Below are 12263 nucleotides of genomic sequence, written 5' to 3'. Positions count from 1 at the left end.
ATTAAAAACAAAATACTTGGTTGGACTCCCCTGGTGGTGCAGTGGTTAAGAATTTACTTGCTGTGCAGGGGATACGGGTTTGATCTCTGGTCAGGGAAGATCCCACATGCTGCGGGGCACCTAAGCTCTCGAGCCACAACTGCTGAGCCCATGCACCAAAACTGCTGAAGCCTGTGCGCCCTGGAGCCCAAGCGCCACAACTAATGAGCCCAAATGCCGCAACTACTGAACCCCGCGTGCTCTAGGGCCTGTAACCCGCAACAAGAGAAGCCACTGCAATGAGAAGCCTGTGCACTGCAACGAAGAGTAGCCCCCGCTGGCCGCAACTAGAGAAAGCCCACGTGCAGCAACGAAGATCCAACACAGCCAAAAATAAAAAAACAAAATACTTAAGAATAAGGAGGTATAAAACTTTTACATAAAAAGTATAAAACACTGTTGAAAGAAATTAAAGGCTAGATAAGTGGAAAGGCATCAACATTTATTAAGCCATGGAAGACTTAATATTGTTAATCGATCTACTGTCAGTACAATCCCCATCAAAATCCCAGTGGCTTTTGGGGTAGAAACTGACAAGCTGATCTTAAAATTCATGTGGAATTGCAAGGGACCCTAAGTAGTTAAAACAATTTTGAAAAAGAAGAACAAAGCTGGGGACCTATACTTCCAGTTTCAGAACTTACTACAAAGCTACAGTAATCAAAACTGTGGCTTAAGGATAGACATATAGATCAGCTGATTAGAATTGAAAGTTTGGAAATAAAAGCAAATCACTCCATACTGCTAAATTGTTTTCAAGAAACTTTGTATGAGGGTATTTCTTTTGTTTCACTGCTGCCATACCTGTAGCATTTTACCATTACTTCTGCCACGTTCAGTATTTTTATTTATTAATTAATTATTTTGAATAAGCAGTAAATCATATGGTTTAAAAATCAAAATTTACAGAACAGTATATAATAGAAAAATCTCTCTCCCATCCTTTCCCCCAACCACCTGTCTCCTTTTCCGAAAGGCAGCCCGTGTTAGCAGCTTCTTGTGTGTTTTTCCAAGTAAATGTGTTTTCCCCCTTTTTGTGCAGGTGATGGTGTATACTAAGCTTTGTTCTATACTTCCAACATTATTTTTATTGAAAAAAATTCTCTGCAGATTTGGATAAAATATTCTTCCATTGTTTTACTTTGCATTTCTTTCCCTAGTGCAGAGTTTCTCAGATGTTTGCATTTATATTTCTTTTAAGTTTTTGTTCTTGTCTTTGCCAGTTTTTCTTTTGGATAGTAATCTTTTTCTTGAGCTAGCCCTCCTGTTAAATTTTCTAAATTTTTAATTGCATTTGATTTCATTTATGATTTTTTTAATGTAGGAGCTAATTTTTTTTTTTTTTTAAGAAGATGTTGGGGGTAGGCGTTTATTAATTATTTTTGCTGTGTTGGGTCTTCGTTTCTGTGCGAGGGCTTTCTCTAGTTGTGGCAAGCGGGGGCCACTCTTCATCGCGGTGCGCAGGCCTCTCACTATCGCGGCCTCTCTTGTTGCGGAGCACAGGCTCCAGACGCACAGGCTCAGTAGTTGTGGCTCACGGGCCTACTTGCTCCGTGGCATGTGGGGTCCTCCCAGACCAGGGCTTGAACCCATGTCCCCTGCATTAGCAGGCAGATTCTCAACCACTGCGCCACCAGGGAAGCCCGAGAAGCTAATTTTTGTATAGCTCAGTATACCAGTTTCAATCTTTTGTGATTATTTTTCCAACTGTGTATGAATATTTTTAATAATTTCTTTTTATTTTTCCTTAAATGACTGCCTGGATTTCTTAGAGACTACATGGGCCAGAAAAGCTTTTTAATAAGTAGGGAGGAGGACTTGCTACTAGTTACCAAAACGTGATAGACTTTTAATTAAAAAAAAAAAAGTAATTGAATCATTCAGAAAAATCCTGTAACATTTCTAAGAAATTGTATTTACTAAGGGCTACACAAATCATTTGAAAAATCAAAAATTATTCAACAAATGCTGCTGGGAACTGTTGGTTAACAATTTGAAAAGGAATAAAGTTAGGTATGCAGTACACCTACACACCAAAATTAGTTCTAGCATGACTAAAGGAGTAACTCTTCATTTTGTTTTTATAATGGAAAAGTTTATCTTAAGGTGTTACGGTCTGGATGCTGTAATTACAAGGGCTTAATGTTAGGATTGGGAAGTTTTCATGGTAATCACAGAAGACCATCGGGGTGCATTTTTGGAAGCATTTAAAAAGGCATCATTGGGCTTCCCTGGTGGTGCAGTGGTTGGGAGTCCGCCTGCCGATGCAGGGGACACGGGTTCGTGCCCCGGTCTGGGAAGATGCCACATGCCGCGGAGCGGCTGGGCCCGTGAGCCGTGGCCGCTGAGCCTGCGCGTCCGGAGCCTGTGCTCCGCAACAGGAGAGGCCGCAGCGGTGAGAAGCCCACGTACCGCACAAAAAAAAAAAAAAAAAGGGCATCATTTAGGAATTCCTGACACTTGGTAGCCTTTTCTGTAAAATATGTTGGAGTAGGACAGTACTTAAAGCTGGCAAAAGGTTCATTAACATTTTGAAGTGTATACTTTGGATGGTCAGGTACCTGTTCAGGAATTGCTTAGATCTTCCTAGACTAGAGTTTTGTATACTTATTCACCCTATTACTCTTGATTGGGGAGGTAAATAATTCTAATAACCTAAAATAGCTTCTTGCTGCATATCTTGGTTCCTGAAGTTACCTGAAGGGAATATTTTATCTTTAAACTGCAAGGTAATTTTCTGCTTGTGCACATTCCCTCACTACCCACGCCCTGCCCCCCCCCACGCCCCAGTACGGTCACACACATATATATACACACATATATATATACATGCATGCATGTATAAAATATAACTAGGTAAAAGGTTTTCTTAGAACAAAATTAACACTTAAATAAGATCTCCCAGTTGCTCTTTGTTTTGACATTTCCCTGTATGTCTATCACAGTTTGAAAAGCATGACTCTACACATTACACTTGTAATTTAGGTAGCTGCTACCAGATTGGTGTGTTTTATTTATTTGACATCAAAGAAAATCACTTATGCATCGTTGAATAGATAATACATGTGTATACAAAATTCACAAAGTGCATAGAGCGAAAAGCAAGTTTGTGAGTAAACCAGACTCTCGCTACCTATCATTCGTCCTCAGGAAGAACCACTGTTTCCATTTTCTTGTGTTCCCTTCCTAGGGTATTTAATACATCTGCAACTGTCTATGCATCTATTCCTTTAAACACACATACACATAAATGGTAGCATACTATGCATACAGTTCTACACTTTACTGTTTTCACCGGAGCATCTCTTTGGGAAATAATAACAGATACTTATTTAGCTTTTAATATGTATCAGACACTGTTCTAAACACTTGTTGCTTAATGTGTTAAGTGCTTGCAACAACCCACGAAGTAGATTCCTATTCACATTATATAGATGAGGAAAATGAGGCACAGAGAAGTTGAGTAAAGGAGCCAAAATTCACTCTCAGGCAGTCTAGCCTCTCCATGCTCTTAACTCCAGCTATGCTTTATATCTTTGTATTTATATATTAGGCTGACTGTATGAAATTGTAGCTTTCTGGATCAGAAATGGTTGAATATTAGCCATTTTATATGGTCCACCCTAATAAATAGAGTTGCCTCATTTTTTTTTTAACATGGTTACCCATTTTATTTATTTATTTATTTATTTACTTATTTAATTTTTATGTTTTGGCTGCGCCGCTTGGCATGTGGGATCTTAATTCCCCAACCGGGGATTGAACCCCTGCCCCCTGTAGTGGAAGCTTGGAGTCTTAACCACTGGACCGCCAGGGAAGTTCCAGCCTCATTTTTTTAAACAACTGCACAGAATTCCCTGTATAGATGGCCATGATTTTTAAATTAGCTCCTTTTGGTTGATACTTAGCTGGTTGCCATTTTTGCTTTTACAAATAGCACTGCAGTTAAAATCTTTCTGCTTATGTTATTTTTCACATGTGTAAGAAGAGGAATTGTTGTGTCAAAGGGTATGGACATTTAAATATACTTTGAGAAATTGCCTTCCAGAGATTATACCAGTTTGCACTTTCAGCTGCGATGTGTGAGGATGTATGAAAGCATATGAGAGTTTCCCTGAATGCCGTAGATGGGTGCATTTGAGTTTCATACATGTAATACTTTGGTAATGAGGTGTTCGACAGTGTCAGATCCTGGTATACATAATACAGTTAGCTCTGACCTCTGTTTTTTTAATTTTAGAATATATTAATCTAGATTTTGGGGCTTCATAGTCTTGCTTAATTGTGATCCCAGAGGCATTATTCAGTAACTCCACTGGTTACTCTGTGTTAAAAGGTAAATTAATGCATTTGTTTCAACATTTTTTTTTTAAGTTATATTAAAAAATAGTTTGAAATAAGTACTAATCAAGTTTGGTATCTGCCTCTAGTTTTTAGTTATCAATTACATTTTAAGTCTTCAGTGTTGAAGTTACTTGATGATATGATTATATACCTATAAAAGTCAAAGGAAAAAACTTCCATTGAAAAGTTTCTAAAATTTATCTGAACAAATTGTATTGAATGCAGTTCTGAAAAAGACAAGTAATGACAGGTAATGAGGAGAAAATGAGCCATATATTAAAACAAGAAGTTCAGAAATGAAAGTGGAAGTTTTAAAAACCAATTACATGTTGATTTCTTCAAAAGAGGTGTAGACATCACATTTCAATTGATCTTGAATCAGAACAGCAAATCAGGACTTCACAGTGGAAAACAATTTGGACTTAAAATATTAGTTGAATTGCAGGATTCTATTTCCCTGTGATTTAGGTAGCTGCTTCCAGATTGGTGTGCTCTTAAGCCTCACTTCTTGCCCCTTTGCCAGGAGGGCCCTTGGCTACAGCCATGCTGAAGTTGGTTTTGCTACACTGTTACCACACCTGCATTTTTGCACAGATGTCTATTAGGTTCTAAGTTTATAGAAAGTATTCAGGTAAGGATATATTCCAACATTTTCTGAGTTTAGAACTCTCGTACGAAATTCTCCTTCAAATGCCCAGGATTTTGATATCTTATAGATCATTTTTCAATATTTTTATAATTGCTTCTTGCTTTACCTTTTCCTAAGCTCTGTATATTCCATTTATCCAGAAGTATCAACAAAACATATTTTTGAATCCCAGACCTCCTGTCTTCCTGTGTCCCGCTTCATGTTTGAAGGATGCCCACCCGCTGCTGTTGTTGTATTTGACCCTTTTCCAGATTGACTGTGGGTGCAAGTGCAGGCTAAAGACCAAGCGATTGGGATTTTGTTTATTTTTTTCAAACATTCTCTCCCGCTACCCGTTTAGATGGTTGATCTTAGGTAGGTTCTTACTTTGCCCTTCCCCATTCACCCCTGATACCTGTCATTCTATTAAATACTAGTTGGAGTTGCTAATTCACAGTGGTGAGCAGAATGAGGCAAAATGATCATTTTTTTCTTTATCATACTGTTGATTCAGACCTTTTGCGACTCCCTGTCATTTCCACCTTTCTGTAGTTAAGGGACCCTTTCAAACCAGATCTCTTTTACCGAGTATTCTGTATGTATTATGATGCGTAAATATCCTGTCTGCTTCCGGATACATACAGCATTTAGAGTTTGTCTGCTGAATATTTCCTCACAGAACCTAACATAGTGTAAGGCATTGGTTGTTAATGTTTGTTGATCTGAAATGTTAATTTGAAATTTTCAGCTAAAATCAGGTTTTGGAGCATCTTAGTGGGTCGTGTAGTGATTGTTTCCCATTTCTAGTAGTCATTAAGTGCCATTTTATAGATGCAGTGGGAGATGGCCAGGAACAACATGCAGTTTTATTTGTTTTATTCATTTTTTTCTTTCTCTCTTTTTTGGCAGAGAAACTTTTCCATGTCTGTAAACAGTGCTGCTGTCCTGCGACTGACAGGACGAGGAGGAGGAGGCACAGTGGTGGGGGCTCCTAGAGGTCGGAGTTCTTCAAGAGGGCGAGGTGAGCTTTCATGTGAAGCAAGTAATGGTGGAGAGAGAGGATAGGGAGATCGCTTTAAAAATACTTTGATATTTGGTTTTTAAAAGACTGCTCTTTGACATTAATTGCCTAATAAATGTCCTGAACATTTGTTTTCTGAACTGTTTCTCAGCGTATCTATTCCACAACCTCTGATTTGGAGTAGAGGAGGGTAATTCTAGCTTAAGAGATTTGAGTGTGAATGATTCTAGATGGTCCTAGTTATCTTTGGCAAATATCCATTATCCTCATCCCCAGGGGACCTTACACTTTGAGAGCCAGAGCTCCCTGAAGTGCCTTGGCTGCTGGAATGGCACCCAAGTCCCTGCCAGGCCTCTGTGACACAGGGTCTGTGCCATATAAGGCTGTGTGCCAGGAGTGTCCCCAGCCAGAGAGAGGCATTTGTAAAAGCTGTCTGATCAATACTAGACCTATTTTAGGGTGTAGAACAACAACAAAAAAATTATGCAGTAATCCTTTATTTAATCTGTAGTTTCATATTGTGTAGATTTGTGTCTTTTCTTGGAAGAATAATTCTTATTTTGATATACTTGTTCTTTGATATCTGCTCCCTATTTGGGGTTCGTTGATCTTCTGCTACTTAAGGGCATTCTTTTTTTGTTTGTTTGTTTTTAAATAAATTTATTTTATTTTGTTTTTGGCTGCATTGGGTCTTTGTTGCTGTGCACAGGCTTTCTCTGGTTGTGGCGCGAGGGGGCTACTCTTCGTTGTGGCGCGCGGGCTTCTCATTGCAGTGGTTTCTCTTGTGGAGCACGGGCTCTAGGTGCGCGGGCTTCAGTAGTTGTGGCACTCGGGCTCAGTAGTTGTGGCTCGCAGGCTCTAGAGCGCAGGCTCAGTAGTTATGGTGCACAGGCTTAGTTGCTCCGCGGCATGTGGGATCTTCCCGGACCAGGGCTCGAACTCATGTCCCCTACATTGGCAAGCAGATTCTTAACCACTGCGCCACCAGGGAAGTCCCCTTAAGGGCATTCTTAATGTTCGTAATATAAATATTTACTTGAGCTTTTACTTCTAAGTTGGTTAAATCATAGCAGAAGTGTAAACATACCTTGTAATTTTAAGAGGTGCTTTAGGAAGAATTGGTTGTTGGGAAAAAAGGAGATTTAAGCATGTGTGTGTTGTGTTTCAGAAGGTCCACAGGCCGTTTAGACTCCCATATGCATGCGATTACGTTCCATTGGTCCAGAATTCATCTGAGATCTGTGCTTCTCGGTGGTGTGATGATGGTGTTCCGAGGATGGCTGTGGCCTGCTCCTTCTGTGTTTCCTGTGTTTTTCTGCAGTGGGCTGGCAGCGAGGAGAGGTTGCACTTACGCATCTTTGCCGCTAATGCTTTTCAGGGCATGGCATTGAGAGATCTTATGTTAATTAAGAAGTATGGCCCACAAGCAGCTGTTTTTTGTTCCTCAAGCGACCACCAATGTTGTGTATTGCAAATACCAACCAATCTCTGTAAATAGGCTTTAAAAATATTCCATATCAAGAAACTAATGAAGGGTTGATAAATTTCTTGCTGCCTTCTGGTTTCTTTGAAGTGTGTAGGGTTATCCCCATAGGATAGAACTCTTACATTCAGAATTTAAACGGGGCATGTATAAAAGATACTGTGATAAAAGCAGTGACTTAATCAACATTGATGTGAGTGAATGATGTGAAACTAGTCAAATGAATGAACTGACTTGGTGAAAAATACTTCTAACACCACTGTCCCAACTGTGATTCTTTTTAATGGTTTCATAAGACCTTTAATCTGTGGTTTTGTTTTCTTCACTTATTACTTAATTTTAACTTACAGGTTAAATAAATAGTGATTAATGTGGCTTTTTTTTGCACGGGCAGCACTAACATCAGATGATTATCCTGGGCCTTTCCAACTTGAGAAAACTTTGATGTGAAAATCGACTGACTTCCAGACTTCGGAATATCATGAGAACTAGTAAAATTTAAATAAACAAACAGGAAAACAGCATGAATTTGTCATCTTTTTATTTATCTGGTTAAGATGTTCAACAGTAAAGCATATCTACACAACTGTCAGCTACTGTCTTCATCATTATTAAAGGAAGTATATTTTAATCCTCCCAAAGAATAGGGTGAAAACTCAGACAAGAGGACAGTCATTTAAATTTAACTTTATGAAAGATTTACAGTGTTGTATTTACTTGCTCCTCCTCATATGGGGACTACATTTATAGATGATTATGGACCTTGTACTTTGAAGATTGTTCCTTACATTTTACAAGCTGGAAAGCTGTAGAATCTGATTCTTTTTTTGTGCCCACTTATAAAGCTTTAGGCTCATAAGGAGGACCAGTGCCAGTGCTAGTCGTAACTGGCAGAAAATATTTTGTCTGTGGTTTGCTTATTTTTCTGGCAACTTTGGAAGGCTGTTTTTCGTATTCATCTGTTTCCAGAATAAAACACTTTTCCAAGGTGCTATGTACTTAATGGTTTTCTTGAGAAAATTGTTCTCTAAAAGGACAGGGGACTTTTTTTCTTTCACCCTAAAAATCTCGTTGTAGGGGATCACCCCAGTGTAATATAACAGTTTGTATTACACTGTTTTAGGATCTTAAATAAAATGTATGTATTTCCTGAGGATAGAGGTACGAAACTGGACATTGACTTTAAAATGACTTGAAGTTAAGTTGGTACAACTGGAAGGTAACTGGAAGGTAAGATTATTGTAGTTCAGCCCTAGTCCCCACTTCCATTTTACATATGAAGAAATTGATACTTGGACTAGTTGAGAGGGTATTTATGTACATAAAGTTCTATGCATTATTTTTGTATTCCATAATGTCATATAGAAATACAATTGTATTGAGTCAATTCTTGATGAATTATAACTAAGAAGTAGAAATAGTGCATGGATATTTGAAACAATTATTTAACTCAATTGTATTTAGCTTTGGAATGCATTCATGCTTTTATTCAAGATTCATCATCATTTTTCTTTGGGTGGTTTTATACGGCGGGAGAAGTTGAGCTAGGGATAATGGCTAAGATTTCATCTAGGTATAAATACATCCCTAGGCACCTCCCTGCCCTCCAATTTTCTAACCTGTGTGTTGGATGCAAATGGTGTATCCAACACACAGGTTAGTTGGGAAATCCTCACACTATACAGAAAGTATAAAGCTGAAAGTGCATTCTGCCTTCTGGCCCCAGATGCAACATTTGGGTTTATATCGTTCCTGACCCTAACTATGCAGCCATATCATTTATATACATGGAATCTTTTTTATATGTATTGTTTTGGGGCATACTTCTGTCATTCAGCAGAATAATGTAGATTTCTTTTAATGTCAGTACTTTATCTTCTGTGGCTTCCTGGTGTTCTGCTGAATTGTTTTATCAATTTATTTAGCCAATCCTTTACTGATTAAGTTCTGTTTTTTTAAAAATTGCAGTGAACATCTTTGTATATATGTATTTGCATATTTGTGCGAGTATTTCTATTAGGATAAATTCTAGTTAGAATTGTTGAGTCAAATTTTGATAGATTAATCAAATTGCTTTCAGTAAAGGCCAGTGTACACTTGAGCCACTGGAGCCTCTAAATTCCTACATCCACACATTCTTACTGGCTCTGCAGTTCGAATATTTAGTGCTGCCTGATATTTTTCTTCAAGATTTGAGCAAACGGGAAAGAGTGCCTTTGGTCGCTGTGGAATATCCTTTAAGGAGTTAGTTCACAAAATTGTTAGTTTAGAGTTGACCCAATTAAATTATCCTTTCTCCGGAGTTAAAGAAATTAATTTGACATTTGTACTTGCCTTTTGTACTTTATCTGCTCTCTTCTCAAACTCTCCACATCTTCCATTTTTGTTGAAAATAATACAATAAAAGGTTTGACTTGTAGTGTTGGTTTACTGATCTTAGAATTTCACAATTGAATTTTTTATTAAGGAGCTTAATGTTGATACTGTTTCTTGTTCAGGACTGGAACTGGGATGCTTACACAGTTTTCTAACTTGTTTTTTTATCCTCCTGTGGTCTAGCTACTTCAGTGCTGTCATTGGTCTCACGGGTAAAGATTCAGTGGGCGTTGCTAAATATTTAAATGTAGACATCCTACTTTGTATATAGACAGAACTTCAGAGATTAATGTTTGATGTTGAACTTGTGCCAGATGTTGACGTCTGACTGTTATTTTTTCTGTTTTCTTATTTTCAGGCAGAGGCAGAGGTGAATGTGGTTTCTACCAAAGAAGCTTTGATGAAGTAGAGGGTGTGTTTGGTCGAGGAGGTGGCAGGGAAATGCATAGGTCGCAGAGCTGGGAGGAAAGGTAACTAAAAGGATCCACATCTTGGTATAAAGGTTTCTTGGTGTAAAAAACATTTCTTTTCCGCTTTCTGCAGAGGAGAAGGCTCTTTGTAGAGTTACAAGGTTTCCCTTTTCAAAAAATGCTGTTAATTGAATATCAATTATGTTAGAAATGTTTAAATGATCCTTATTTAAAGGAAGAAGCATTCTAGATAAATACATTCATATTTTTGTGCCAGCATGGATATTTAATAGTTAATTAGATTTGCTGTTTGATTAGTGCTCAGTGGGAAGCATCTTCATTTTACTGTTGCCGTTAATCAAAGCATCTTCTCTATATTGTTTGTGACTTTATATGAAGTCTTTCAAGATGAGCAAAGGCAGTTGCACAGAGATAACATGTGCAGAGATGTCCACTGTGATAATATTTATAATATAAAATAATGCGAAATAAACCAAACAGCTTAATATCAGTGTGGTTTCTTATATAATAGTGTATCCACACAGTAGAATAGTATATAACCATTAAAGTTAGGATAATTTTGAAAATATCTAGTGATATGTAAAAACACATTCTAAAAGCAGTATATAAAGCTCTGTACAGCAGATACCTAAAATAAAACATGTATCTAATTAAAAAAATAACATTTCTGGGTCTGTAGAAGCTAGCAAGTTTTGGTAGGTGAGATGGTGGATATTTTTGTTTTCATCTTTGTGCTTTTCTGTATTTTCCAAAGGTTAGGCAATAACAGTGTATTTGTTTTATAATTTGAAAAAGAAAGAAATGCTATTAAGAAAGATAGGAAAATGGGTGTCATAGATGGGAAATCTATGTATTACTCTCAAGATTTGTTTGAAACTTATTTTTACCTTTTCTAGGGGTGATAGACGTTTTGAAAAACCAGGGCGAAAAGATGTAGGTAAGACTTTCTTACTGTTTCGAAGTATTTTTATCTAGATTTCCATGATGCTGGTTCTTAATAAGGCTCACACATAAGGATACATTTATTAAAAATTACTTGCATCTCTCCAGTAGATGGGGTTGTAGCATTGCTTGCATTTGGAGTTCCATGGTTATTTGAGGGCTTTATTGAATGAAACCAGGGATGATAAATATAACCATTAGGATTTACTTGATTTAACTTTTTAGGTCTGTGTGTTCTCTGCAAGACATATATTTTTTATTAAGGCTGTCTTACGAATTGAAATTTCAAGTTAGGAAGCAGGCTATTAACTCCTTTTCCAGTGCAGGTAGTATGTCACAGGTGAGAAGAAATAGAGAAAATACTAGAATGATCACTTTTGTATTAGAGAGCAAAGGCTAAAACTGTGAATGTTCTTACTGTGAATGTCGTTTATTCATCTGGTCTTTTTGATGTATAATCTTTCTTTTTTTCAGGGCAGTGTCCACATAGATCTATAAAAATATTTTGTAGTGGCTTTTATTGAATGCTTTTTTAAATAAGATGCTCACTTCAGGTTATTAAATAAACTGTGTTAATGATTCTGAGCTTCTCTTTTTATAAGTAATCCACTTTTGTTGAAAATACTGTAGATTAAAAAAAATTGCTCATACTGTATCTTACTCTCTCCAAGAACAGCAGTACTTAACTAGTTTGTTGGGACACACTGACATATTGATCAATTGTGAGATGTCCTATGACATCAAATTAAGATAATTTGAGTACTGAAGGTTCCAGAATGATTTGTTCTTTTTAAAGTTAGAGATGGTTCTTATCATATATTTGCTTCTTATGTGTAGAGAAATGGGTGGAATTAGAGGCATCTGGGTTAGAATTGTGCATGACCCTTGTGAATACCCGTGGGAGAATGTGGAGGTGGAAAAAGGCCTGTAATATTCAAATTATAATTCCTATTCAATAGAAATTGATTGCTGCATAGGGGGAGATCAGTTCTGGTGATC

At 37.4% G+C, this 12263-nt stretch overlaps 1 protein-coding gene across 4 annotated transcripts in view; it reads left to right on the top strand.

The window, feature by feature from the left end:
- The window catches only part of GIGYF2 (GRB10 interacting GYF protein 2), a 126302-nt gene that overhangs the window by 35947 nt on the left and 78092 nt on the right, over positions 1–12263 (top strand). For all 4 annotated transcript variants that reach the window (XM_029224770.1, XM_029224768.1, XM_029224769.1 and 1 more), the window contains 3 exons: positions 5921–6032; positions 10250–10361; positions 11219–11259. In XM_029224770.1, coding sequence (XP_029080603.1) covers positions 5921–6032; positions 10250–10361; positions 11219–11259 — 265 coding nt within the window. The remainder of the gene's footprint in view (positions 1–5920; positions 6033–10249; positions 10362–11218; positions 11260–12263) is intronic.

The sequence above is a fragment of the Monodon monoceros genome, unplaced genomic scaffold (genome assembly GCF_005190385.1).
Source record: "Monodon monoceros isolate NGI ecotype Baffin Bay Population unplaced genomic scaffold, NGI_Narwhal_1 Super_Scaffold_16, whole genome shotgun sequence".
NCBI classification, from domain to species: domain Eukaryota; kingdom Metazoa; phylum Chordata; class Mammalia; order Artiodactyla; family Monodontidae; genus Monodon; species Monodon monoceros.
This window is presented reverse-complemented; position numbering and strand designations above follow the sequence as displayed.